The following is a 27,126-nucleotide window of genomic DNA, read 5'->3' as shown; positions in this document are numbered from 1 at the left end:
TTTAACAATGTAAACACACTTGCAGGCGTGCGCTGATGAAGCCTCAAAATCAAAGCTCTCGTAGTGTGATTCGTGACTGTGCCGGCTACTACCCAACCTCGTTGTCACGCCACTTTCTGGAAGCATACACCAAAATTACAAGTAAACACACAAAAGCGACATCGATACAATTATCTTCTAGAATATCACCTTATTTAGTCATAACTCTTTCAATAGGCACTACAAGTTGTATTTATTTTAAGAAGAAGAAGCAAAATTTTTTTCGTGAGAAAAAACAAAATATGAATGTTAAGTCTGGTAACGTTGTAATTTTGCCGAATCATTGCCAAATCTTTAGAAAAGTTGGACAAAAGTTGCGCCGAATTTTCGATTTGGGGGGGGGGGGGGGAGAGAGAGAGGGTCTGGTTTGCCCCCCCCACTCAAAAACAAGTTGGTACGCCACTGGAGCGCGTGCTGTCGGCGAGCTTCCACAGTTCTTTCGTAGCATGCATTCTGCACCATCAAGACTGCCAGTCTTCGCAGCCTAATAATGTGGACTCGTTCTGAGCATGCGCTCTAGACAGCGCCCTCAAATATGACGTCCAGTCGCGAAGTCGTGGCACTTCGCCATGGGCTCGAAAAGTGTGCGAGCCTGGGAAGTTTCGTCTAAAGCTCTTTCATCGATGCACTAAGCGAACCTTTATTGAGCGCTGTTTCATCGAACAGAATTAAGTTCATCGAACTCGTTATACCACGAAATGGGAAAGGGAGGAAAAGTCTATAATTCAATGCTATCATCATTTTTCTTTGTGAGAAGCAGGTCGAATCCGCACCACTGGCAGTAATCCAGTAGTGCCAGAGTATGCCGTGTGTTCGGCGCCTATGATTTTCACAACTTTCTTCATCGACGGGTGTTTGTCGAGGACTTCGTTGAAATCGTCCACCGAGAGGGAGAACAGCGTGCAGTGGCTGATGGCGATCACGTTGGCATTCGCCTTCGCCCGTATCAGCAGGCAGCACTCTGAAGGGGGAAAAATAAGGACGCGCATGAATAGACCGCCATCGGCTTCCCAATACACCCGATTAGTGGGTGGATTTATCAATAAGCCAGCTCCTGCCTGAGTAGTCATTTGTCCCGATTATTCGCAGCCAGACTTGTCCGGCACCCATTACATGTAATCAAATTACTTATCTTCGATTACTCTTACTTGAGTACATTTATTAGGAAGCAAGCGCGAGTGTTATCCGGATACTTTTGGAAGTACAAAAATTACTTGTAACCGCTACTTTGTTTCTACGAGTTTCCTACGAAGGAATCCTCTAATGCGACCGGAGGACAGTTTACCAAAATTGGTGAATTCAAATAAGTAGTTTATAACTAGGTGACCCTAATCGGCAGAAAAAATCTGTCGTATAGAAAAGAAGTCGGAAATACAGGGAAAAGTAACGGTTACTTTTTTTTTTTTCGGGTAACGGTCAATAATTTTTTTTGGAGTAACCGAGTAGTCTAATTTAATACTTTTTAAACGTGTGCAAAACTGCGCACACCCGAACAGTGCGCAAGCCGCGGACCGAACATTTCAAACACTACCTTAGCAGAGCGAGAGACACTTCATGATGCAGTACCTGCAGCCTGTACCCAAGTGATGCCCATCAGCTTTGGAACTGCCCCAAGGTAATAGACAGAACACGATCAACACTAGAAACAATTGCAGACACACTTCAAGCACGGGAGCTGGATGGCTAAGTTGGAGATTTACGTCTGCACTTGGCATCAGGCCTGTCTAGAGCACGGGAGCGTTGCACTCCGAACTGCGCGTGCGACATCTGCCGGCGGACGCTGGGCCCGAGATAGCGCGCTTCCGGGCATGCGCCGCCATCGTGCAGTGCTGGGCAGGTGCCAACATTTGCGCCGAACCTCCTGCAGGCTCCACCGGTCGCCAGATGCTCCAGGCTGCGAAATAAAGGTGCTCGATGTGACGGCCCACGCGACGCCGGCTCCACGCGTTATCGCGCGTCGTTCTGAAACGAATTGAACCGCTGCACTCGAGCACTTGCTTCCGCACGCGCGCAAAACCGCTCATGGTGCGCGCGGGAATCTACGCATTTTCTTGTTTGCGTGTGATGATTCTGCACCGCTACCAATGCAAGTGCTTGTTATCCTCTGCACATTCGATAAACTGCTTTCACAGTGAGAGCACAACTGCGGCGGATGATTCCGCGGTAATGAACGTGAGTCGAACACTTGCAAGCAGCACCAAGTTCACTATGACGCTATCATTTGAAATATTTGATGTCTGAATTAATCTTTTAATCGTGTCACAAGAAGCTTGGATTTTCAAGAAAATAGTTGAATTCGGTTAGCTTTAATTTTAAGCAAGAATTAAAAAAAAAAAAAAGAAAAAGATGAGCGAAAAGGAAGAAGAAAAAAAAGTCTCGAAATGGCGGCGCATGTGCAAAGGCGCGCTATCTCGGGCCCAGCGTCCGCCTGCAGATGTCGCACGCGCAAACCGGAGCGCACCGCTCCCACGCTCTATGGACGTTTTATGCTTCCTGCCGTTCTCAATCACGTAGGTTCCGTGTCTGGTTCGGGACGAAAAAGTAATAAAAATTTCAACCTGGAATAGGCGAGAAAATATAGGTGAGGCAAAACAATAATGCGTGGAAATCGCGAATTTTTTCGTAAACACCTTCCAGCGGCGTGGTGAGATCAAAAACGATGTTTTACCGCATACCAGAAGTGACGATATTCAAGGGCTGAGCCCATGTGGAAAAGGTCTATAGACAGGTTTGATACCGAGTGTGCGTTTTAAAAGCTCACGGAATTGACGTAATGGCGCCTGATTGGTGGAGCCAATTGCCTCCACCAATCAGACACCTCTAAGTAACTTCCGTGACCTTTTAAAACGTATACATCTAAACGTCCAACCTAGCCATCCTGGGAGCGAGATGTGGGCCACTCGCCCCGCCTGGACCGAAGTAATCCTCTGGTCGCTCCTCTTTCAGCATGTCAAAGACATGGGCGAGAGAAGTTGTGAAACATGAAGACCGAGCACAAATCTTTTAGTGCAAATAAGGCGTTTAGTAGAGAGTTTTAGTAGACCGTACGCTGGTGGAGAGCGGGCTCAGCGGGCGCGTGCTCAAATCGTGCTTCGATGTGACGGAACCAGACGGAACGAGCTCCCGCGCTAGCAAAGCTCTAACGCACGATCTACTAAAAATTTCTAGTGTCTCTCTCAAGCACACACACGAACAGCAAGTTCGGTGATGCGTGCGCAAATTGACAAGCTATAGATCGATCTCACCAGCCAGTTTGACTACGCCACCGCTGCCGCAATGTATCGTGGTAACTTTAGTCTCCCTGCACGTGCGACAACCTCGCTGAAGCTCTGCGCGTGTGGAGCATAAGGCGGCACGAGCCGTCTTGTGCACTGCTGCCTGCCTCCTGCGAACTAAAGTTATGGCGGCGTCACGCATGCGCCGAACGCTTGGTGAGGTCGGTCTATTGACCGTCGAGTTTTCTGCGCAATACGCACCCGCAATGTGCTTTGGCGACCAGAACCCTGATTGTGAGCTAAAGCCTGCGGTCTAACGTCCGAAATTAGCGGCACCGTCTAATCTACGTCTCATTTGTTATGTATTTAACTTGAAACTACTACCCCTTCTCCGAGAACGTGGGGTACTCGAAGTATAATACGCCTGTTCAGGAAACTATAAGAGCAAAGAGAGACGAACACCAACATGAACAAGCCCTTGCCCGATGTCCTCTTATTCGTGTCCGTCCCTATTTGCGCTTAGACGTGTCCAGAAAATCGCGCTCCAACTAGCCCAACAGCAAATCTCGTTAAATATAATACGCGTGCCTCCAAAGTGATCTCCTGGTCCAGCGGTTGCAATGGCCACGCCGTCGTCCGTGGTAATCCTGGCTTCTCCCGACTGGAGGAAGTACGTCTTGGTGCCCACTGTGCCTTGCTTCACGATCACGTCCCGAGGCAGGAAGAACTCGTGACTCAGCTTGCCCGCCAAGTCCTCGATGAAGTCCATATGAGAGTGGGCCAGGAACGGCACTACCTGGAGCACGCTGCTGAATCTCTGCTGCATTACCGCCTGGTGGTTTTGGCACAAATAATAACCTTATAGATAGCTTGCACTGACGTCCCATCAGTTGCCATTATGGTGACCTTGCAGTACTGAGCATGTCTCTTCGACCGTCTTTTTTTTTTTAATTTTCACTGCACACCCAAGTCTTCTTTCTTGAGACTGCAGGAAGAGCTCTCACACTCCAGTATCCTGTCCTTATACACCATAATGTTTTTAAACCTATGTCCCCGATCTAGTCGTATCTTTATGTTACTGTTACAACTTCCTCGGGAAAAACTCTGCTTTTTGTTGCTCAATTAATATATATAGCAAAAAAACAAGAAAAAAGAACCAAGTTTCCTAAAAAATGTAGGTTTATTTTACAGGGGCAGATATCTGAATCTCAGTTTAAGTATTTAGCAAACAACCCCGGCTATTGTTTTAACTTTTCGGCGCTATGACAAATTCTGGTGACAGGAGTTGTCTTTCCAATATGAAAGCTATACATACAGCTTGTTTTCTCAGACAGTTCGTCTTTCCCGATGAATTCCTGCCATGCATGGCCTGAAACATTTGCTCTGTTCAAGACCAAAAGCTACTCGAAGGCGACGCCGACAACAGCACGAACAGTTGTCTGGTTATTGCATTTCTGTTGACCAAAGCCAAAGCCAAAACAAAGACGACGCTGAACATTGCGTAAGTAATTTTATTATTATTTAAGTTCTGTTGACTTCCATGATACAAAAGATAACAATAGCATAGCTACGGCAGTCAAGCGTAGTTCCCACCGAGCAGTGAGATTCCTCGTGGCGGCTATCTTGACGATCGTTAACATAAATTGTTTAAACTGCGTGAGGGGGCTAAAGAACACCTTGCAGCACGACGTTTCTTTCCGTTTTCTCAGGTATTTCAAATATGATTTCTCGGGTTGACTATTTCGGCGTCCCACACTAACCTGAAATTATATTACGCAAAAAGGCGCCGGTACGATCTCGCAATGTACAAATCTCCAGAAAATGACAGTAAAGAAGCCACGCTAAGCATATGTTTCCACGACCTTATTGATCTTTCTTCAAAGATATTGACTCAACATCTCATATTAAAACAGCTGCTTCCTAGGCGACAAAACAGCAGGTTTGACTACAGTCGTGATGTTAAGGGTCAGCCTGTAGAACCTTTTTCCAAGGTACGTCCCATCCACTAGCTGCTCCTCTGAGGCCGCCATATTTGGCCACGCACTCTGAGTATGCATTGGACACGAGTCCTGCAGTCAGCGCTCGGCATGAACTTGAATCCAATCAAACGCTTTGCGCATATGCTTTCAATATGATGGCCACCAGTGTTGCTCCATGTACTTTTGGAAAAAGGTGTACATCTGATAATCTAGGGGTAAAGGTCGGACGCATTTCGGTCCCTTCGAGAGGGTGGTGCGCAGTCGCGGTCATCGGTGCCTTTGATGGGACGCTTTGATATCCGAAAGTGCAATGTATAAACATAAATAAATTTGACAAGCACTCGAACAAGTTCAAGCTGTCTCGCCAAACCAACACGCGTAACCATGGTTTGCTTTCTTTTTCTTTTCTGTCGCTCTCTTTCTCGGTCTTTCTCTCGGAGCGCTTACAATTTGCCGCGTTCTGCTCCTCTCTTTAGCCACCCCCCCCCCCCCCCCCCCCCCCTGACACAAGATAGTGCAAGCTCTTGTTGGTGTCCAATTACCTCTCGGAGAGGATCCGACAGCGCGGCCAGAATGCGCGCCTCGTCGAAGACCCGCCCTTGGTGGCGGTTCTCGAAATAATCCCGGATCCGAGACTGCAGTTCCTTAGGAAGCTTCTGGTAATGCATGTACTCCTCGACCTCTCTGATCTGCGCAGAAGACGATGGGCGATCAGCGCTTTCCCGACCAGACGCGCTATTGGTGACGGACTAGTGTGCCTAGATTAGAGAGTGTTTCCAAAGAGACAACATTGTTGGTCGTCTGCAAGCGTCTCTGTCTTTCCGCCCATTTCCCTTCTCTTCACGCAACTGCGCAACGCATGCGTACTAGAGACCAATCCATCCAGGAGGCGTCCGCCATTAAATTGCAAACGCTTTCTACGGTTTCAGTTGCTCCATCTCTTAAAAAGGCTCTCTAGTGAGGACATCCGACCGTGGCGAACTAGCGGCTAAGCAGAGAATTACGTCCATGGGGACAAAAGCAACATAAGTAAATTAACATAGTAACCCTGGAGCGAAAAAAGCGCGAAGGGACGGACAAACACAGAGCTCCAAATGCAGCTAAAATTCTATCGCACCTTGCCAAAGTGTGTGCTTCGGCTGGTCGGGCCGACGTCCTGGTGTAATACAATTTGAGCTGCGTTTGGAGTTACGTGTTCTACCCTTATTCCTGGGTTACCAGCGTACACGCTCGCTTCGGCTTCAATCCATAAATTATTTGTTCGCGTTTCTGACGCAACGCTCGGCCGACGCAACGAAACAAAACAGCGGTCGCAAGTTTATGAAACAACCAGGAGTGCTGCTCGTGAAATGCAATTCCAGGGTCACCTCGTAGATGGCGCCGGCGTGCTGCAGCGTGCCCTCGTCGTAAGAGATCACATGGTCATCGGTCGTACGCAAACGCAAGTGTGTGAACGGGTCTATGCATGTGCCTATGGCTGAGTGACTCGGCATTTTTTTCGACTGGGTGAGAAGCGCGGGAAATGCATACAACACCTTCTCCCTGTTGAGTTGCTTGGTGTAGTTCACGGAGAGGATGACGCTGCAGCAGAGGCCGATGAGGAGCGCTTGCAGCGCGTGTCCAGAGGCCATGCACAAGATCATGAGCCAGGAGTCGCTGGTGTTCTCGGCCTCGGCGCGGCCAACGCCCGAGCCCAACATCTGGGGCACGGACCGGTACACGGACCACGTGTACTGCTCCAGCCACGTCCTGTTCTGCGCGGAGGTAGCAATGGTTGCGTCATCGTTAGGCCACAATCACACTGCTCCTAGCACATCGCTGAAGACATGGTGACAGAATAATCAGCGTGGTCATGCTTCGAGCTTATTCGAAGCAGGTGAGCTTTGTGTGTGCTTCGAATATATTTGCAGAGAGTTTTTTCATGGCCCATGTGACAGCACCCCATCACGCAAGGAAGCACCATGCCTCAGACAGCTTTTTGTATCATGTATGGACGAGGAGGGGGGGCGGGGCTTTGTTTTGTGTCAACACGAAGGAAAGCTTTACATGAAGATTATCTGCCTCTGAAGCCTGGGCTTTTTCTCATTCAAGGGCAGTCCCAATTCGGTACATCGCCGATAAAAAGAAAGGTGTAAAAAACATGCGCGTATGAGAGTTCGGCCACACAGTCGACTTGACCGAATTGCACGTAAGACTCAACACGTGCGCTAAGTGCACAAAATTGCGTGGCTTGATATATGGATCGTACTCCTGGAAAACCGCAGCGGTCGGCCATCCTACCGACGGACCCAGCGAAATTGGACGCTCATATAGACTTTGGCCGAGGCTACATCCACGCGCGGGGACGTAGCCAAGTCGGGAGGAGATAAGGCTCCATCGACGCAAAAAGTCACGTGACTTATAATTTAAGGACATAATTTGTTTTTATATACATATTATGCTTTCTTACAAGTAAATATAGGATCTAGAAATAAATAGGTTACATTTTATTGTTGTTTTAAAGTTAATATATCACGTGACCTTACAAATTCTTAGACAATTTATCAATGTTTCACTGTTTTCTAACACAGATAGGAAATATCATGCGTCATAAAAATAGTATCCGTAGATGTCTTTATATTTACGTTGTCCAGGAGTCACACACACGTGTGGGCAGCGCGCGTGCCATCCGTGCGTGTGGGCGTGCAGCCTGCAGCAATGTGGTGTGGGCTTGGTTGGCTTGGCGCGGCTGCGGCCTCTGGGGCCTTCGCCCATGTGCACATCGCTGCCCACACGTTTAAGGCGTTGTAGTGTGAACTTATGTGCATCGAAGGGGACAAGTGCGAGCGCACGCTTCGTATGTTCTTGACTTGCGCGCACGCTCGCTATCTCCCAAAGATTGTGCGAGAAGGGAAAGCATGCATTAGACTCAGTAATAACAAACCTATTGAGAGCATTCCTTCGAGAAAACTGGGTAAAAGATTCCAGAAACAGTTTATTTCATGACAAATAAAACAGTAGCCGATGCACAGATGCCACTCGTCCACGAGATCACCGATGAACACGAAGCCCTTCTTGCGGCAGAACTCCTGCAGGAGCCAGTTCACTTCTCTGTGCCGATCATTCTACGCCTGGATCACTGCACTCTGCCTACGCTGACACTACAACCGAAAAGAACCTGTTCTCCCAACTCGGAAGAAAAAGCGATCTACGTCGTCGGATTGCGTTCCACGATCTGAGCGGCCAGCCGACGGTACTTGTCAACGTACGCGCTGGCACAAACGCTGGTGTTGTTTGTGCCAAAAATCGAGCAGGGCGTCAGACACTTTGAGAGGCAGAGCCTTGATCCTAATGTTACTAAACACCCGCACTTCGACAGCCACCCGGTTATTCGATGTGAAATACTGGGACCAGTATTTGACCATCGAATCCCCGGCAACCAAAACTGGAGGCATATCAGAAGCGCGACCGTGTGAATACACAAAGTTTTCTTGACCAAGAAAACAATAAAAAGAAATATAAAAGCAACACTTCAGATAAACCCGCTTGGGGAAGACCATGCAGGAACAGCAGTCCGCGCACGGCAGGAACGCAAGGAGCAATGGCCACCGAGCACAAGGCAAAACAATGGGAGACAAGACCGTAGGTTGATTGCTGCGTGGACGGAGAAGACGGAAAAAGAACTGCTTCCGTCCTCGCAAAACAGTGACGTGGGCGCCGGAAGTGACGTAGTGCGTGGATGGAGCCTTATCTCCTCCCGACGTGGCTACATCCCCGCGCGTGGATGTAGACACTCCCATAGACTTTTTGTGCGCGGACGCCGCCGTCTTGACTTGCGGCACATCCGGTATGCGGGAAAACATCGGTTTTCTTTTACCACACAACTGGGAGAAGCTCGCGTTCTAATCACGACTGTCTATCAATCCTGTTTTGCATTTTTTTATATTATCTTACTTGATGCAAATCAAAACGTCTTGATTTTTTTTTTTAATTTTTTATACCGAATTTGTTAGTTACGTAGCTTGAGACGAAAAGAAGCGAAAAATTTCTATAACATAATCGTTCAACTCAACGGAAAAGCCGTTAATTTCATATGTAGAATTCATCAAATTCCGTACATCACAGTACGATTGCAAACCCACCAACCGAGAAACCGTATGCTAAAACGCGGAAAGTACCAACGTAAAGCGATCGTGTTCTTTGTTCTTTCCTTTACGTTATGAACGTCATCGGAATACCTATATGACCCTTAAAGTACTGTTATCTTGTCTGCTTGCTTTGTTTGTATTGTGCCTTGGCCTTGCATTTTTTTAGCTTGTGTATATGTTTGTCTGTTTTATGCAGTTCACCGTTAAAAAAATAAATATGCTAACACATTTCGCCCCGCTCAAACAGTACTTTCTCTTTTTCAGTTGAAGTGTTGCCAGAAGCCCATAATTATTCTATTGTTTTTAAGGCTCGCAAATATCCAGACAACCCCGTTGCACTATAGAAAGGAACAAAAACAGAGATCCTCTTAACCGCAATATTGTCTCACTAGGATGTCCTGGAGGATGACCCAGGAAGAGTCTGGAAAGTTCTGCATGCGGGGCACGAGAAATTGTAGGCAACCGTGCCAGTGGCCGAACAGCAGCAGCAGTCCAATGTTGTTGAGAACTCGCAGGTAGGCCCCCGTAGAGTAGAAAAACTGGGGCGAAAACGATACTGCTCAGTTTCCTGCGGCAACGCACGTAGCAGCGTTCAACCCAAAACAGATGGAAGTCCCAGTACATTCAGCTGCAAAACGTATAACACTTAACTCTTTGTCTCTTATCGACATTCAAATTGTCCACACACACCTCGCCTGGTGTTTCTCGAGTTCCTGAATGTGTCATCATTAGGACGAGAGAATTAAATCGGGTTAATCAAGGTGGCATCGATTAATCTGTGACGAAAGACAAGCAATTTTCTGCGACATATTAAATGACTTTATCCTTAGTCATACCAAGATATACCACAAGAGCTCAGACATTCGTCTGGAGTGCCGACACCACAACAAGAGAACGTCCCTGCTGAACACGTGATGCGCGTTCGGCCGTTCTGCAACCGTTGCTGCTCAGTGTTCGTAGGACTATATATATTCAGACCTAACGAAAGAACGCGCCAAATAAACACCACCAAGCACCAGCCACGGCATGGAATTGTTTCGCGGACCAATCAGGAGAGGCAATAGCCATGACGAGCTATATGTTGTCAGCGCGACGTGCGCCTGAACTTTTCGCGCATCGTGGAGGAACACTGGCTGGCGGTGATAAAGCTGCGGGAAGGAGCCTCTGGCGCATTCTTATTTGTATCTGACTAGTACAGGGTGCTATTATATAATAGCACCCTGTACTTTTCTGTTCTACTCTCATGAGAATTATAATTGAAAAGTATAGTACCCTATACTCTTCAATTCTCCTCTCATGAGGTTGGTTGTACATACTCACGAAGTTTTCTTCCATGTGAGCGAGGTACCTGACCATTCTCGAGAGTCTAAGGAGCTTGATCACCGTCAAGGCCTTGGTGAAGTGCATGAATCTCACAACCGATAAGGCGTCGGATTTGTCTCCCTTCTTCCAGAAGATGAGCACGAATACGTCGTTGAACGGGAGGCTGGAGACGAGGTCGACGTAGAACCAACCACGCTTGTATCGCTTGTACACGAAGGTGGGGTCCATGATGACACGGTTATAGTCGTGCTTCAAAATGACGCCTGAAAAGTAAATTTAGCAGTATAGTCCTTTTCAACTCAAGAAGGTAGTGCGAGGGAAAGGAAGGCCGGGAAGGTGGAAGCAGACGGAAAACTGGAGAGGAGAGGGGCATACCTCCTCCTCTCTCAAGCGTTCCGTCTGCTTCTTCCTCCACGGCCTTCCTTCCCCTCGCCCTACCTTCTTGAGTTGCAGCGGTATCTAGTCATCAAGTAATGATGTGTTCAGACACTTGTTCTCGCGGTAAGCCACATTTGTAAGCTACGCTCCAAAGCCACTCAAGTTTACATATAAAATAAAAACATAGAGGACGTTAAGCAAAACTAACCAATGTCTAGCTCAATTACAAAAGGGCCGGATGCTTGCAGTTACGCATGGCGTTTTATGAACGTTTCTCAATGATGGCACAAGTGATCTACTCACCGGTCCTGAAGTTAAAGATGATGTCAACAAGGCAGATGCAGTCGGATACGAGGCTGAAATAGGCCCACACTGACGCTTTGTCTTCAATTTCTTCGAAGTAAGCAATTCTGAGGGGAGTTATGATGGCTGTAGACAACACGAGAATCAGCATGCACATATCCCAAAGGCCCCTGGAAGTTGTGACCCGAATATAACCAATCAGTTTTGTCATACAGCACAGGCTTGCGTTTGCTTACGACCGAATTCTTGTGATTCCTTACGACGAGAGGACACATTGACTGGCTGGCGCCATCGATAAAGTGACCCTGAGACTGCATTTCACTAGAGCGAAGGTTTTGTGGTATTGGCGAGATCAAATGTATGCATTATCTATCAGAAATGGTCGTTTATAACAGGTGTCTCCAAACCCTAGCCCGCGGACGGCCGCGATCTTTTCAATGACGCCCTGCCCGCGGCCCGCTGCAACCAATGCAAAATAACTAAGCGCTTGCAAAAAAAGAAAATAGGCACTGCGACACGCATCAAAAGAGTAAACGAAGCTGTCAGAAAAAATGAGAGAAAACTGTGGTGTTGTGCGAATATTCTAATTTTCGAATAGTAGTTTCGAATAATACGCTATTCAATATTCGTTTCGAGATTTATTCTGATATTCGTATTTTTTGAATTCTAGACCGTGGCGGGTTAGCCCCGTTGAGCGCGCTTCTTACCGTGCACCGGTGCACTGCATGGTGTAGCAATAAAACTGTGCACCGGTGCGTGGAAAAGAGCCCTGGTGCACTGCATTGTGCAGTAGTAAAAAGCTTGGCGAAACTATTCGATATTCGATCGATTCAAAAACATTCGGCCAAAAGCACTATTCACTTCGAATTTGCTTCGTGCTCAAAATCCACTATTCACATATGTCTAGAAAATTATACCAAGACGCCGGTTCATTTCCAATATTATTTACTGCACGTTGTCATCACCAGAATTATTATTCGCAGTTCCCTGCTTCATGTCTGCGTAACTAAGAAAAAAAATTTCTTTGCGTTCTCATAAACATCGTGCGGAGTGATCTGATGTGATCTATCATTTTCATTAGTATCCTGCCCTCTTTGAATATGTCCAAGTTCCTACGCGCTTTGATTTATGTCCGGTGAGTTCTCGGGGTAACAATTATTTTGTAGTGCCATAAATAGTGAAATATTGCACTCAAAAATAAAGTGCATGTGTGTGTCCACTTTATTTTTTTTCATCTTTGCGCTAGTGTAAATATATGTATTTAAATGCTTATTTAGGCTTATTTATTTTGTATTTCCTCCTCTATATTGTCTTCTATAATTTCCGGCCCTCGACAGTGCAACATGTTCCATTTCCGGCTCTCTAGCCATAACGTTTGGAGACCCCTGGTTCATAACATAGTTACAAATGTTTTCAAGTTAAGAAAAAAATAGTGCTGCGAGAAAAAGATATAAAAAATGTAAAGAGTTCGGCCGGATAGATGACGTCGCTGTGTTCCTTTGTCGTAAGAAATTTGAAGAGGTTTTAAGGCACACGGTCCTAAGCGGTCGCAAGTGTCTGAGCAAGCCTAAAGTTAGCTATACCTTGCTTCGCCGAATAGTAAAAAGCAAACAAAGTTTTTTTTTCTAAGATGGCAAATGTTTTAAGCAAAAAGGGCACTGGAAATAAAGATATTATTCCCGCAGAATAAAGTTGTCGAACGCGGCAGACACATGGGCACGAGTATACAAAAACAATAAGTAGCTTCATTAACTAAAACTCGCTAATTAACTTCTGTACCATTTTTTGTTTAGCTGGTACGTTTTGATTGGAACTTCGTAGCACGTGTCGTCATGCAGTTTTTATATATTAGTGTGAAAATTATTTAAGCAGTCAAGTGGCAAAATTTCCGTAATGTCAGTAACACCATGGATCTGTGGACTCAAGGCAGGGGATGTGGGACAGTCCCCTCCGATTAACTTTCAGCTTATGCCTCTCGCGTGGTTGTGATCCCCACCGCGCCTGGACGGGATAGGAGAATTGCGTATGACCATAAAATTGGAGAAAAAATTTTAGGTATGCCGTCAAAAACGTAAACGTCTTTGGGAATCGGTGTACGAAATTTACTTAATTCTGCAATAAGGCGTGTGTCGCGCATATCGGGAGAAGTGGAAACACCATCCTCGTGTATATTGGGTTTTCAGGTCACCTGATGTAGGTCTCCGAACGACGTTAGTAAGGGGTAGGATCAAAAACGCATCACAAGTTCGGAATGCAGCGATTATCAACTAGAGCACTTACAATATTCGTCGTACTGTCCGCCAAGGGTTTGGCACGCGCTACCGTAACATCTTATGTAAGCCCAGGGAAGAGCAGGGGGCAAGTATTGAGATATTTCAACTTATCCAGAACTTTGTTGAAAGTACCGCTCGTTATGAATTCAACGGAAGCTGCCACTTATTTATCATTTCAGGCTAATATAATGAACACTCTGTCTTTTTGCGTTTTATTAAACGCTAAGACCAGTTGCACCACAGAGCCGCATTGATCGGTCAATCCGTCTGCTAAGAAAGTGTATTCACGCTGTCTTGAAAACCCAAGTAGAAGTCGTGCAGCGCTCTATTTCGTTAGAATGTGAAATCTTTAGAATCGCTTATCAAATGAAGTAGAACCCGCAAAAAGAGCCCCCATGCTTGGGTATATTCAATCCTAAAAGGCGCTTTCAAGAGAAAACAAAAAGCAATCACTTTTGATATTACCTTTTTCTATCTACTCTTCATCTTTGGTATTGTGCCATATTACGTCTTTAATAACATCAAGTGTAATTAATAAAGCGTATGCTGCTGTTTTGATCGTCTCGAATCAAACCGTTTAGTGAGAGTTGTGTTTAAGTTACTGTTTCTTCTTTGTATGCGTTTTGTGTATTTTCACTCGTGCTTTTTTACTCTTGTTCCAACACGCTTGCGCGTACTGCCCATTTTGACTTGGTTGTTTTTTCTCCTTGTATTTCTCTTCTCTCTCTCTCTTTCTCTCTCTTTGTTTTGTCTTTGACACCCTGATGATAAAAATAAAAATAAAAAAAAAAACGTTCTACAACTGTAGCTTGTACAAACTTGAAGAAGAAAATACTCTTTCCGGAACGTTTGTGTTACTAAAGTCACCACTGTTTATTATTGAAGTTTTTCTAACGGACTGGGGATACCTAAAGCCCCTCTATCCTGGGAAAAAATGGCTCCATTTATTGTTGTGAAAATGCTCAAGACACGTGCCGCGCGCCACACCTGGGAAGAACATGGCTTCTGAAATCTAGCTCAAAGCTGCGCTGTGCCGCCATGATCTTCCCAAAAGCTGCACGTTGCACGTGTCTCGTATAGGCCTTTGCATCGCTTATCACCCGGGCGAAAAATGCCGAGTCACTGAGCCGTGGACGCATGCGCAGCGTCTAATATACCATACAGCGGAGAAACAGCGCATGCTCAGAAGGCGCTCCACAGTCCAGAAGACAAGAATGGCAGCGCGCAAAAGGCGATTTTTGCAAAGGTCTATATCGACGCACCTTGCGCTACTTTCAAAACATGAGGGGGCTTTAGGGATACCCGGCTCAAAAAGTGCCCCTACGCTCCGGTCTCCACAAAAAAAAAAAAAACAACAACAAAAAAACAACAACCTACATTTAAGGGCATTATTAAGAAGTTTTAGAAGATCGTTTTTGTGCTTCGGTAACCATACCAGATAACAATAAGATGCATGCGCAAGGGAGCCGGCGGAGTATCCGCTACCGTAATCGGGGCTATCGAAACCATCTACTAAAAGGCCCTATTGTTTGGTTGTGATAACAGTGCATGCATTGTGCACGGCGAATGAAATTGTAAGGCCGATGCTCACCTGAAAGTTCCCGAAGGGTGAATCATCCATTTGCTGGTTGTTGCTTTGTTCTTGTGAGGCCGGTCCGTTTCTGGAGAAATGAAGAATTCCTCACCGCCCAAGAACAACTCGTATCGCTCAGTCGGTCTCGACGGTAAGAGGAAAGCTTTCAGCTGGTTCTTCATCATTGTTCGCAGGCGTTGTTCAGTCCGGCTGTCCTGTGCACCAGTGATTTGCCCATAAAAAGCTATCATAAACACAGTTTTTTTTTCTGTATACATAGTATTTAAATCATGTGATTGTTTTGTTCTTGGCGCAACGACATATATGTAAGGGTGCAAAACGAACCATAAAAGACAATGCGGATTTCGAGTCTCAGAGTGAAGAAATCTCGGTGCAACACTTTATCATATCATGTGAGAGCAGTTCAAGTAATAAGTTTACTGTTGAAGAACTTGAAAAGTAAGTTGTGTTTTGTTAAGCTCTGATTTAAGGACACGAGTAAACTGAAGTGCCCTATAATGCAATTTCAACAAGCAATCACTAATCGGGTAATGCATTCATGTACATTCGTTATATTCTTATATAAGATTAAAACAGACCTAAATGCATGTCCAAAAATATCCCTAAAAGATAATGAAGCTGACGTGCGGTTCTATAGAAAATGAAGCAGTTTGGCCTACAGAAGCCTTTCACCGACACGTCGCCTGCGAACGTGGAAGCTTAGAGAATCCCTTGTAGACGTGCTCGTCAACGTTGTGTGCCGCCTCCTTTACGAAATAAAAGACATACTTCGTTTGAAGTGCGCTATAATCTAATGGGACCAATCAGACGGCATCAAAAGCGCACCATCATGGTATTCGTCGTGTTTCTGTACGTGTTCTTGCTGAACCAATCATAAACAGAAAAGACCCAGTGACTTGCACTTTCGACGTTGCTTGATTGGTCACGTTAGCTCGTAGCGTCGGCTGCGTCCCCTAGACATGAACTGAAACCAAGTATGGAAGTGTATTCGATTGCTGCTTCAAAATAATCTACTCCTGGGTCCCTAAACTCGTCAAACACAAAGTTGGGGCCGAAGTTGACAGAGCACACCGATTGGTCTATCATGACGATGACTTCACGCTTTTTTCGCCAACGTCCAATCAGCGCGCTCTGTGAACTTTCGGCTGCAACTTTGTGTTTGACGAGTTTAGGGCCCCTGGGGCCCTAAACTCGTCAAACAGAAAGTTGGAGGCGAGGGTTCGCGGACCGCGCCGATTGGACGCCGGCGAAGAAAGCGCCAAGTCATCGTCGGGATAATCCAACCAATTCGCTCCGTGAACTTCGGCATCAACCCTGTGTTTGATGAGTTTAGAGCCACTGCGGTCCTAAAGTCGTCAAACACAAAGTTGGGGCCGAAGTTGACGGAGCGCACCGATTGAACAACTTTCGGCTCCAACTTCGTGTCTGACGAGTTCAGGGCCCCTGACGGAGCGACAAACACAGCTCTTTTCTTTTCCCCGACGACCAAAAGAAACAAGAAAAAGGTATCGGTATTTTGGCCGACCAAATAAGAACTGGCAGTAGCAAATGGTTGTTGACAACATACCTCGTATGGCTAGACGTTTTGCAGAAGCGTTCGTTCGCTTAGAATGGAAAGTCTAAATATAGCTACGTATTGGGACTCAATTCCCCGATCATCTCGTAGGCGCCACCATTTTGGTGCTTTGTGCAGAGCGGGCGTAGCTGGCGATAGTTATCATTTGAACATGCGAGTTGCTGAACTTTGGATGCGGCGACAAGAAGCTCAGGCGATAAATATACATTTTTCTTTTTTTCTGTCGCGGGTTGTTTAAAACTTTGTAGAGAAATAAAAAGCGCACTTCCTGCGATAAAAAAAAGAAAGTTTATATAAGTGACAGCTACGATTTTCAGCACCATGATGACCGAAGTGTACTCTACTCTATAGTCTATATACTTGTTGTCGCTCCAAAAAAAAAAAAAAAAGAGGAGGACATTTTGCGCATTACTCATGCCCTGCGCGAAGTCGTTGTCGAAGGAAGAAACGATGGTTTTGGCGTTTGGAGCGTCTTGATAAAATAACGTAAAGCTAATCTAAGATGCACCTACATATCTCTTAATTTAGCAGATGAAACAGGAAATAAGTATCGTTCCGCAAAAAGTCGGTATTTTTTTTTTACTACGGTTTTTTAGGTGAAAACGAATGTGCAGAACTAGAAGAAAAAAAAAGGACTTTCAAAGCTTTAAGCTAAAGGACTTGCCATTATGTCAGGAGAATCGATTCCGGTTCCCCTCTGAAACGACGACCGTGGACGGCTCGAAAGGCGAGACGTGACCGGCGGTATGGTTCGCGTGCCAGAAATGTTCTCCGACCATCGTATTGAAGCCCTGCGTCCGGCCATATCTGTCCTTCGAAGTCCAGATCTTTACTGGTCCCGGCGACACCTTATAAACAGCGCTGGTCGTCGCTCAAAGTCGAGAACGAAAATGAAGGATGCCGCAGTCAGGTTTGATCAGGCAGGGAGCCTGTTCACGGAACACGGTATAGAACACTTCATCGTTGACTGGAAATGCATAGCAGAGCGCGCGATAGCCAAAATCCGCGTATGCGCGTCTATTGTTGTTAACTTCTTTCAATATGTAGCAATCTTCTTTTTTTATAATAATTAAATATAAAATAGTAAGGCATTGCAGAAGTGAAGTATGCGCGTGCACAGCTTTGGTCGGCGCTCAAGGGGCTCGGGCGCCCGGGCACCCATAGCTTTGGCTGGCTTTGACTGCGTAGCCACGGAAATCTGTTTTGGAGTATACATATATAGACGCTTTCAGGCAGCGGTGCATGGGCGCCGCCATAACCGACCTTCAGTTTTTCTTCCCTCTTATTCCGTTCGCTCCACTTCATCATCACCACAGCAGGACAGGTTATTGCCATGTGAAGTGTTACTGTGTCCTTCTCCCCAGCATAGGCCCTTGTGGAGACTCGTCAACGCCCGCTTCAGTGGCTCGGCATCTCGGTAAGACAAGAGAAGGTCGGCTATGGCGGCTCGATTTGGCGCGCGCTGAAAGCGTCTATACAGGGTGTCCCCCGATAACTTGCGCCATACTTTACAAAAATAATAAATAAAACGGAGCGCTTTGCGAGAGTGAAACCACCTGTATATTGCTGAAAAGCGTCTTGGCAAAGTGCACAATTTTTTTTAGTGTGCCTAGTTAATTCGTTAATTAAGACTAATTAACTATTTTTAATTATTCGTTTAAGAGCCGAGGTGTGAATTGGAAAGTTGTAGAGCGCATTGAGAAACACCCAATTAAGGTGTTTCCTGGACGATGTATGCATCAGGTAAGGCCAGCTGAACTAGAAAAAAACATACACATAAAGAAAAGGCCATACACACCGCTGGACTAACAAGTCATTTTCTTTTTCCTCCTCTTCTACTACGAGCCCCACTTGAGGGAAATATTCTCTTTTCTTCTTTTTTGCTTCCTAATTCACCGGAAATTTAACCCCCGAAGGAACATTTTTTTATTTCTCGTACAGTGCGAGAGAAGGTGCTCTAATGAAGCGATGTGTATGAACTTTTCTTTATACGTTTGTTTTTTATAGTTCAGCTAGCCTTACCTGAAGTATGAACCAACTAGCTCAGCTCAAGCCTGTTATAGAAGATACACTTTGCGCGCTTCTTTTTATTTGCCTAAAAAATCGAGCCATTCTACTCTGCGAAGGTGGATGAAAAGCGAAGCAGTTTAGCACACGACACTGACGTGACAGAATTTTAAACAAAGGTACCAACACATTTGTTGTCTTGATCGGTGGTCATCGCGACGAACGGTACGCACACTATTGTCGACAACTATCGCCGCCCCGGGGAGCCGCAGGAAACTAGATAATGATGATGATGATGATGATGATGATGCGGCTATTTCCGTTTGAATCGGGAGGACTCAAACAAGGTTTGTGCCCAAGCCTGGGAGCGTAGGTGTATTAATGCTCACTCAGGTGGGTCTTCTGCCACCAGCCCTCCAGTCTCCTTTTCGTGTCTGCAACAAGCCTTTTTGTGTCGTTGGAGGCTACCGCCGGGAGGCTTCCGCCACCCGGCGGAAGAAAAGGAAACTGTAGTCGGATGCAACCTGAGAACAATCTTTTAGCTCCACCCACAGGCGCATTGCGCCCATCTGAAGTGCCTCCGCCGTCGAGAAAGTAGTTCGCCAGCAACGTTGCTTTTTCTTCCTCCAGGAAACGTGTCTTCAACTACTACATTATTTATTTAATTCATTCAGAACATCTAAATAAGTTAGAATACGTTTTTGTCAACGAAATAGCTGTTTAGTAAAGAAAGAAAGTCATGTCCAATGTACCGTCTTCCCAATTCATTTTCTGTCCAAGATACTGTCTAACATACCGTCTTCCAGCGCCTTCGATTGAGGGAAAGCCGTTGGGGAAAATGAAGCACCTTATAGTTCCTGCAAATAATAAATATTTAGTGATTTACCTAGTTGTGTGGGCTTTGCGCACGAAATGTGTGCCTTTATTTTGTTGGATGAATAGAAAACAAGAATAATTATACTATTCGGGTTTTGAAAAATCGGCACCCTGCCAAGTCATCGACATCACCACCGCGCCCCGCTCTCTTTGTCTTCCGTCATGGATCCCACTGAGGTGACATCGGAAAGCGATTCCCCTGATTCTTCTTGGACGAAACAGCCTGGTGCAGCCTTACCGGCGACACAAAAGCGGTTCTTCAAGAAGCGCAATCCAACGAAGCAGACGACGTCCGGCGTAGCTTGTCACCTCTCAGCAGTGCTAAGCCTCGCGCCCGCTTCGAAATTTTCGTTGGCGATAGCGTCGCTGGAGTCTCACGTTGTCGCGCAAAAACTGCTGCAAACGCAAGCCGATACCATTAAGATTTTGTGGCGTAACCTCGGGCACGTAAAACACGTTGCAAAAAAGCTGGATAATTGTCACGAGAAACTAGCGTCGCGTTGCTAAGGCCAGCAGCCATGTTGAGCTTTTTTTCTTTTTTTTTTTTCAAAAGGATCGCGATTGGTCCACGGAATCGTGACGTCATGAAAACGATTGGCTGGCGTTTCTCGGCGTAGGATTACATTTTCCTCTGAGAGGCATTTCCGGTTTTTTCTTAGCTTGCAACCGACTATAGGCACGCAGGCGCTTGGAACGACGACAAGGAGAGGGCGGTGCGAGCCCGCTCTGGGTTTTTGTTGGCGCACATGAAAAATCCACGGAACCCTAGCGATAAACAGTTTCGTTGTAAAATAAAGACCGCGAAATATAAAAAAAAAAAGACCGCGCGACACTGCGCCCGCGCATCACGCTTGCAGTGCTTGCAGACATGCTCTGAAGGAACAAAGTCCGCCTTATCACTTTCGCGCTGCATGTCCGATACAGGGCCTTGCGGCAGAAGGTGCTCGCGCTTATTTTCGGGGACTACCTTAACACGAAGCCCAGTCTCGGACAGCGCGCCAGTCATAAGGTGGACTTCGTTCCTTCATAGCACGTCTGAGAATGCTGCAAGCGCGAGGCGCGGGCGCGTTGTCACGTGGTCTTTTTTTCATATTTCGCGGGCTTTCTTTTTAGGCTAATACAAAGAAGCGCGCAAAGTGTATCGTGTAGAAAACAATTCGAGTGGGTGTTTCTCAATGCGCTCTACAACTTCCCAATTCACACCTCGGCTTTTAATCCTTTGCCTACCGCAAAAAGATTGAAAAAAACAAAAACGATTTGAATATACCGAATTTTTTTATGTGCCCTATAAATTTAATATGCAATACAAAGGCCAAAAACAAATGCCAAAATATTTATTATATGAGAAATCTTTGAAAACACTGCAAAAGAAAACGGGACTAAAGTTCCCCTTCACTGCATTACCGCAGACAGTTCACATCACCTTGCAAATGGATATTCAGGCCGGGCGTAGCAGTACTGCAGATAGTTCACATCACATTGCACGCAAAGTGAACGCAAAACGTGAAGGGGCTGGGGGGAGGGGGGGGGGGGGGGGGGGGCGGGGTTTGTACATTGTTTCTATACTCCGTTTCACCTTATGTTGTACCGCAGACAAGGCTAGATGCGCGAGCTCAGAGCGTTGGGAGCTACTCTTAACGCACGAGAGCTTGTGCCGCCTTGATGTGCCCTAGAGCAAGGAGCTCGCGCTTGTAGCCTTTTCTGCGGTACATCATAAGGTGAAACAGAGTATAGTCCATGCCGACACGATGTCCTCATAGAAATCGGAGTCGTCTGAGCTCAAATCCAATAACTCAGTTGCATTGCTCTCGCTATTCGATGAAAGATTCATTTCCTCGTCTTCTGAATCTGAAGAGACGTCACAATTTCTTCGTTTTCGCCCCAATTTTGAGGCAAGATCGTCACTATAAACGCAGCGACCAGAAGTTGACGTCGCCATTTTTAAATCCCCTGTTGCCTGCGTTGGAACAATTTTCTGCCAAATTTAGAAATTTACCAGGTTTTTAATTTCCGTGGCGTGCCATTTATCCACGGCAAAGCTCACTTGAAACACGTGGACAAGCCCTGGGGTGCTATGTTGCGCTTTTTGGACTCCCAGGAGACTAGGGAGAAGGAAGTGACGTCAACGACAGCAAACGCAGATTGGATGTTGACAGAAGAAAAAGAAATCAACACCCAATCTGCGTTTGCTGTGTCGTTGACGTCACTTCCTTCTCCCTAGTCTCCTAGGGGTCCAAAAAGCACAACATAGCACCCCAGTTCGTCCATGGTAGCGTATTGGAGCCTGAATCAACGTGGACGAGCCCAGCTTGTCTTCGGGGGGAGCGGTACAAACAGTGTGGACAAACTTAGGTCGTCCATGGTAGGGAAAGGGTTAAACGAATAATTAAAAAAAATAAGCTAATCATTCTTACTTAACTAATTACTAGACGGACTAAAAAAAATGTGCACTTTCCCACAACGCTTCTAAACAACAGAGAGTTGGTATCACTTTAGCAAAGCACTCCGTTTTTTTTTTGTTTTTTTTTGTAATCTTTGGTGCAAGTTATTTGGGACACCCTGTATAATGCCAATAGGTTTTACAGCAGCTGTGCATGGGCGCCGCCATAACCAAGCTTCAGTTTTTTTAATCCTCTTATTAGGTTTACTTCCCTTCATCATTACCACTCCGCAGGTCAGAATTTTGCCATTTTAGATTCTACTGTGTCCCCCCCAGTATTAGCCTTTGTGGAGGCTCCTCAACGCCCACTTCACTGGCTCGGCATCCGGGTAGGACAAGAGAAGGTCAGCAATGGCGGCTGTAATCTGACGCATTTGTAAAGCGTATGAAGGCCCGTTCACACTCTTGCGACCGAGTACGTCTGAGAGAGACGAGATCTCTTACAACTTCTTAAATGTTTCTAGAATGAGGGAACACACTGACATTGTGGCGCCATCTATGCGGTGACCCTAGAACTGCATTTCACAAAAGCAAAGGTTTTGCGGGATTTCCGAGGTCAAATGTGCGTAATACCCATAGAAAGGCTCGTTTATAACATTGACAAAAGTTTTTCGAGCCAAAAAAGAAAGGATATTGCGCGAGAAATAAAAAAAAATATGCCGGACCGCCGAGTTTACACTGCTTCCCAATAGATGGCGCCAGGCCCGTTCACACCAGGGTGTCGAACCGGAACCGAACCGAACCGAAAACCGGAACAGAACCGTTATTTTTAGCCGAACCGGAACTGAACCGAACCGAAATCTTCGCCGCCATCTTGGAACTGAACCGGAACTGAACCGGAAAAAAATATAACGGTAACCGGTTCAAAACGGTTCACGGTATTTTTTTTGGTAGTATTACAAATTTATTATTTGGGAATAAAAAATTGGCACGTGTATTCCTCTACGTATTGATCAAATCGTCATATACAGAATTGCAATGTATAATAAATCCTGGTTTTTTGCGGCGCTTTCTTATTGGCACTATGACTAGCCATGTGTCACATCGTCACGTGACGTCATGATGTTAAGACATGCTGTCAAGTAATGTCACATCACGTGACCCCGTGACGTCACGTGAGTCACCGCGTTAAGTCGATTCAAATTGAGAACGTCGCTAGATCTATTAACGTTGTTGATACCGTGACGTCACATGACATCACAACGTCGCACTGAGAGTCACGTGACACCATGATGTACTCGATTGTCATGATCCCGAGTCGAATGCCCTGGTTCATGACAACCAGTATCGCCAAACATTCGGGTAACGGCTCGTGTTCAACTCAAAAATTATGATGGGCCCGAGTCCCACAAGAGCTAGAAACAGAAACAAACGAAAGCGACATGCCTCAGACACATGCAGCATGTTCGCGATGGTACCTTTATACGGCTTTGAGTTGTTCGGTGCTCGCGAAGTTTGCACGAGTGTTTACAAGCCTGCAAATGGTACCATTGTGCGAAGGATACTCGTGTTTTGGCATAGCTTTCTTTATTCTACAAAGCCTGTCAAATCGCGAAATTCTCTGGTTTAAGGCTAGCCGCTGTCGTTTGTTTCTGTTTGTCGCTTTAGTGGGGCTCGGGCCCCATTATAGCCGAACTAAAACTATACCTGAAGATTAGCCCATGCTCTCTGCTTTCCCAACCCTGCGTAGGACTATGATAAACATTGACGGTGCATATATTAGGATCAGATCACGTGGCTGATAGTTCTAATTGCGAGTTGAGGAGGGAAAGCTGTTTCATTTCTTTCTTTTGACTGCGTCTGCAATTTCGCGGAGGGGCAAACTAATGGATTCTTTTGCAAGTTATAAACGTCAGGGATTACAACTTAGCGGTATTTATTGAACTTAAGGTAAAAAAAAAAATGCTGCACGACCCATTTTACATGTATGCACACCATTGAGGCTCCCAAACGATGATATACGGCAGCCTAATGAAATGTTGCAGCACATGACTGATAAAGAACAGAGTCGTGAAGTAAGGTCCCAAAACAAGTGTACGTAAAACCTAAGATAACATTAGCCTCCCGAGGTAGTATCTCGCGACGTTTCGAGCTGAGGCAAGCTGATGCCCAAAAGTGATTTATATTAGGATTTTAAAAATCTTCGTTTGCCCTGCGCGGAATCTATGTTGAATTAGGAATATCATTTTATGCATTTCTATGCATCTCGTTTTGCAGTAAAGCGTTGTGTAAGGGATTATTTAGAATAAATTGCGTGTCATCTCCTTATTTCAGCACATTTCGTGTATTTGCCTTCAGATATATCATGTGACCACAGTTTCTTTTGCATACCCTGCAACCCAGTATTTTACACTGCAAAACAACTAACAAAAGCACGTTTCCGAAGACCCAACAGCTGGCGTATTTTCGAGTATCGTCCTTCCGTGTCGGCCTCAGGCGGTTATGTGAAATTCATAAAGTCCAATTTATCGATGATAATAAAGATATACTTAATTCCTGTCTGAAGATTTGGCAGCATAAATAGAAGATCGTCACCTCAAAGATATATAGGTAAATCTGAAAGATGTTCTGCAAATCTTTTCCGGCGCTTTTATCCTCAATAGACACGTTATAGGTGATTTGGAAAAGCTTTAAATAATGTTTTTTTTTTTTTTGAAGCTAATTTAAATAATTATATGTATTCCTCACGCATATATAACTTCTCAAATATATAGAAGTTTATTATTGCGTTTTTTATGTGTTTTTATTATCGCCTCTTTTTACTGGAACGAATGGTGGAACTATGACGATTGCACACTTAAACTCTCAGAAAGTGTCCAATTAAGTAGCTTCCGAATTGAGTAGAGCATGAAATTCCACTTTGTTCTATTTAACAAAAATCATCAATTAGCGAGGGTGATGCTTATTTGCAAATTAAATTGACCGGCATTTTGTCAAGAGCAAACCTCAAGAACCAGGCTATGCCAGTTTATCCAATATAAGAAAATGTTCACATGGGTAAGCACTGTTTTAGGTCAGATTCGATCTCAGTACGAAGGTGCTCATAGGTTAGAGTGAATAATTTCAGCCACTCTTTTTCGCATGATTCGTCGCCCGCATCATGCTGCTGAGAGCAAACAATGCTAGTTAGAAAAACAAGCATTGCGATTGTCGCTTAGTGTTTCTGTAAAATATAGACTGGAAGGACTTGTCCCGTGACTTTCGTGACATCTTGAAAATTATATTGCCTTGAGTTCAGTCGTTTCGTCATCATATATATATATATTGTGAAACGTATTCCATAAAACACATTTTATGGTGTATATGGCGACGAACTGCCCATTTCATGATTTTATTCACTGTAATGAATTCCTTAGTTCAAGGGCAAAACCACGAATCAACATCTAATACTGCGATACAAAGTTGTACCAATCACGGGTATTTCAGGCAACCTACTTCACTTCGCGAAAACATTTCGATTCAGGTCCAATGTATGTGACTCTGGCAAACGAAGGAATGTTGAGTCGTATATACACGACGTTTTGTATGTTAATGTAGATTTTCCTTTCTTGTTGTGTAGGTATAAATAACAGAATTTTATAATTTTTGTACCTGAAAACAAAACTGGATTGAACAAACGATAAAAAAATAAGAAATCTATATACTGTAAACGGCTTATTTTTCGTGGGCTCAATATTTCGCGATTTAGGTCAAAGCTGAAGTTTCGGAATAATTCGCGGGTTGTAATTTTCTCGACGAGGTGGAATCTCAATATAAATTTCAATCTGTTTACATTTTACCGAAATGTTTCGCGGGACCCATTTTTCGCGGATTGTAGGCGATTCGCGAAATTCTCAAAAATAAGTCCTCGCAAAAATCAGATCGTTTACCGCAGTTAGTTTCACGGCCTAAATAGTGCATATGACAGAACAAAGCGGAAAATATTTTATCAGTTTAGCGGTTCAAACCGGTTCGAACCGGTTCGAACCGGTTTGAACCGTTATTTTTTGCGCCCCGGAACTGAACCGGAACTGAACCGAAAGCCGTGAACCCGAACCCGAACCGAACCGATAAAAATATCGGTTCGACACTCTGGTTCACACTCTTGCGACTGCTTGCGACCTCTTAAACCTGGGTTCCTTAAAACTTCTTAAACCAAAGAACACACTGGCGCCATCTATTGGGAAGCAGTGTAAACTCGGCGGTCCGGCATATTTTTTTTATTTCTCGCGCAATATCCTTTCTTTTTTGGCTCGAAAAGCTTTTGTCGATGTTAGAAACGAGCCTTTCTATGGGTATTACGCACATTTGACCTCAGAAATCCCGCAAAACCTTCGCTTTTGTGAAATGCAGTCCTAGGGTCACCGCATAGATGGCGCCACAACGTCAGTGTGTTCCCTCATTCTAGAAACATTTAAGAAGTTGTAAGAGATCTCGTCTCTCTCAGTCGTACTCGGTCGCAAGAGTGTGAACGGGCCTTAACGTAGAAGTGGTGGGTGCAGCACAAATTGTTTTTACTTTAAATTCGTCTGTCCCGTGCTTGTACTCAAGATAAAGCTTGTCGGTATATCTTGCCACTGGCACTGTCTTTTAGAATATTCATTCTCAAATATCGTGTCCTAAGTGGACCCTCAATATTAGGATTTCTATTTAGCTATAAAAATCTTCCAGCCGAAATGGCTAACATTTTTAATAGGCGCTTCTAAAGGAAATCGTCATCTAGCAACAGTCAATGATAACATCATCAATTGGTGGCGCTCATATGTTCATATACGCAGAAATTCATTTTCCGCCGCTGACCTTGTGCTTTCGCAGAAGTCTGAATTTGGTGGAGTGTGGTAGTTCACTTGTGCCGCCTGGTGAACCAGTGAGCTTATTTCCAAAGTGCCTAGACTGATATTTTAAATAACAATTAATGTATTTACGTGACATACGTGCGTGCAGAGCAGACTACCTGAGAGGCCACCTTATTTAATGTAATATTTTATTGCATGCACGTTTCAATATTTCGAAATAA

General features: G+C 45.2%; 1 protein-coding gene across 1 annotated transcript; it reads right to left on the bottom strand.

Annotated features, from left to right (window-relative positions):
- Positions 1-751: 751 nt before the first annotated feature.
- LOC115310421 (potassium/sodium hyperpolarization-activated cyclic nucleotide-gated channel 1) lies at positions 752-26,942 on the bottom strand. The gene is made up of 9 exons (XM_040208653.2): positions 26,910-26,942; positions 15,229-15,425; positions 11,365-11,534; positions 10,681-10,946; positions 9,750-9,899; positions 6,769-6,987; positions 5,776-5,922; positions 3,843-4,086; positions 752-1,000 (listed from the first exon to the last, which is right to left on the bottom strand). The coding sequence occupies exons 2-9, from the start codon at positions 15,393-15,395 to the stop codon at positions 777-779; spliced, it is 1,587 nt and encodes a 528-aa protein (XP_040064587.2). The 5' UTR covers positions 15,396-15,425; positions 26,910-26,942; the 3' UTR covers positions 752-776.
- Between the last annotated feature and the right edge of the window lie 184 nt (positions 26,943-27,126).

Source organism: Ixodes scapularis, unplaced genomic scaffold (genome assembly GCF_016920785.2).
Source record: "Ixodes scapularis isolate PalLabHiFi unplaced genomic scaffold, ASM1692078v2 PGA_scaffold5__190_contigs__length_132052651, whole genome shotgun sequence".
Lineage (NCBI taxonomy): Eukaryota > Metazoa > Arthropoda > Arachnida > Ixodida > Ixodidae > Ixodes > Ixodes scapularis.
This window is presented reverse-complemented; position numbering and strand designations above follow the sequence as displayed.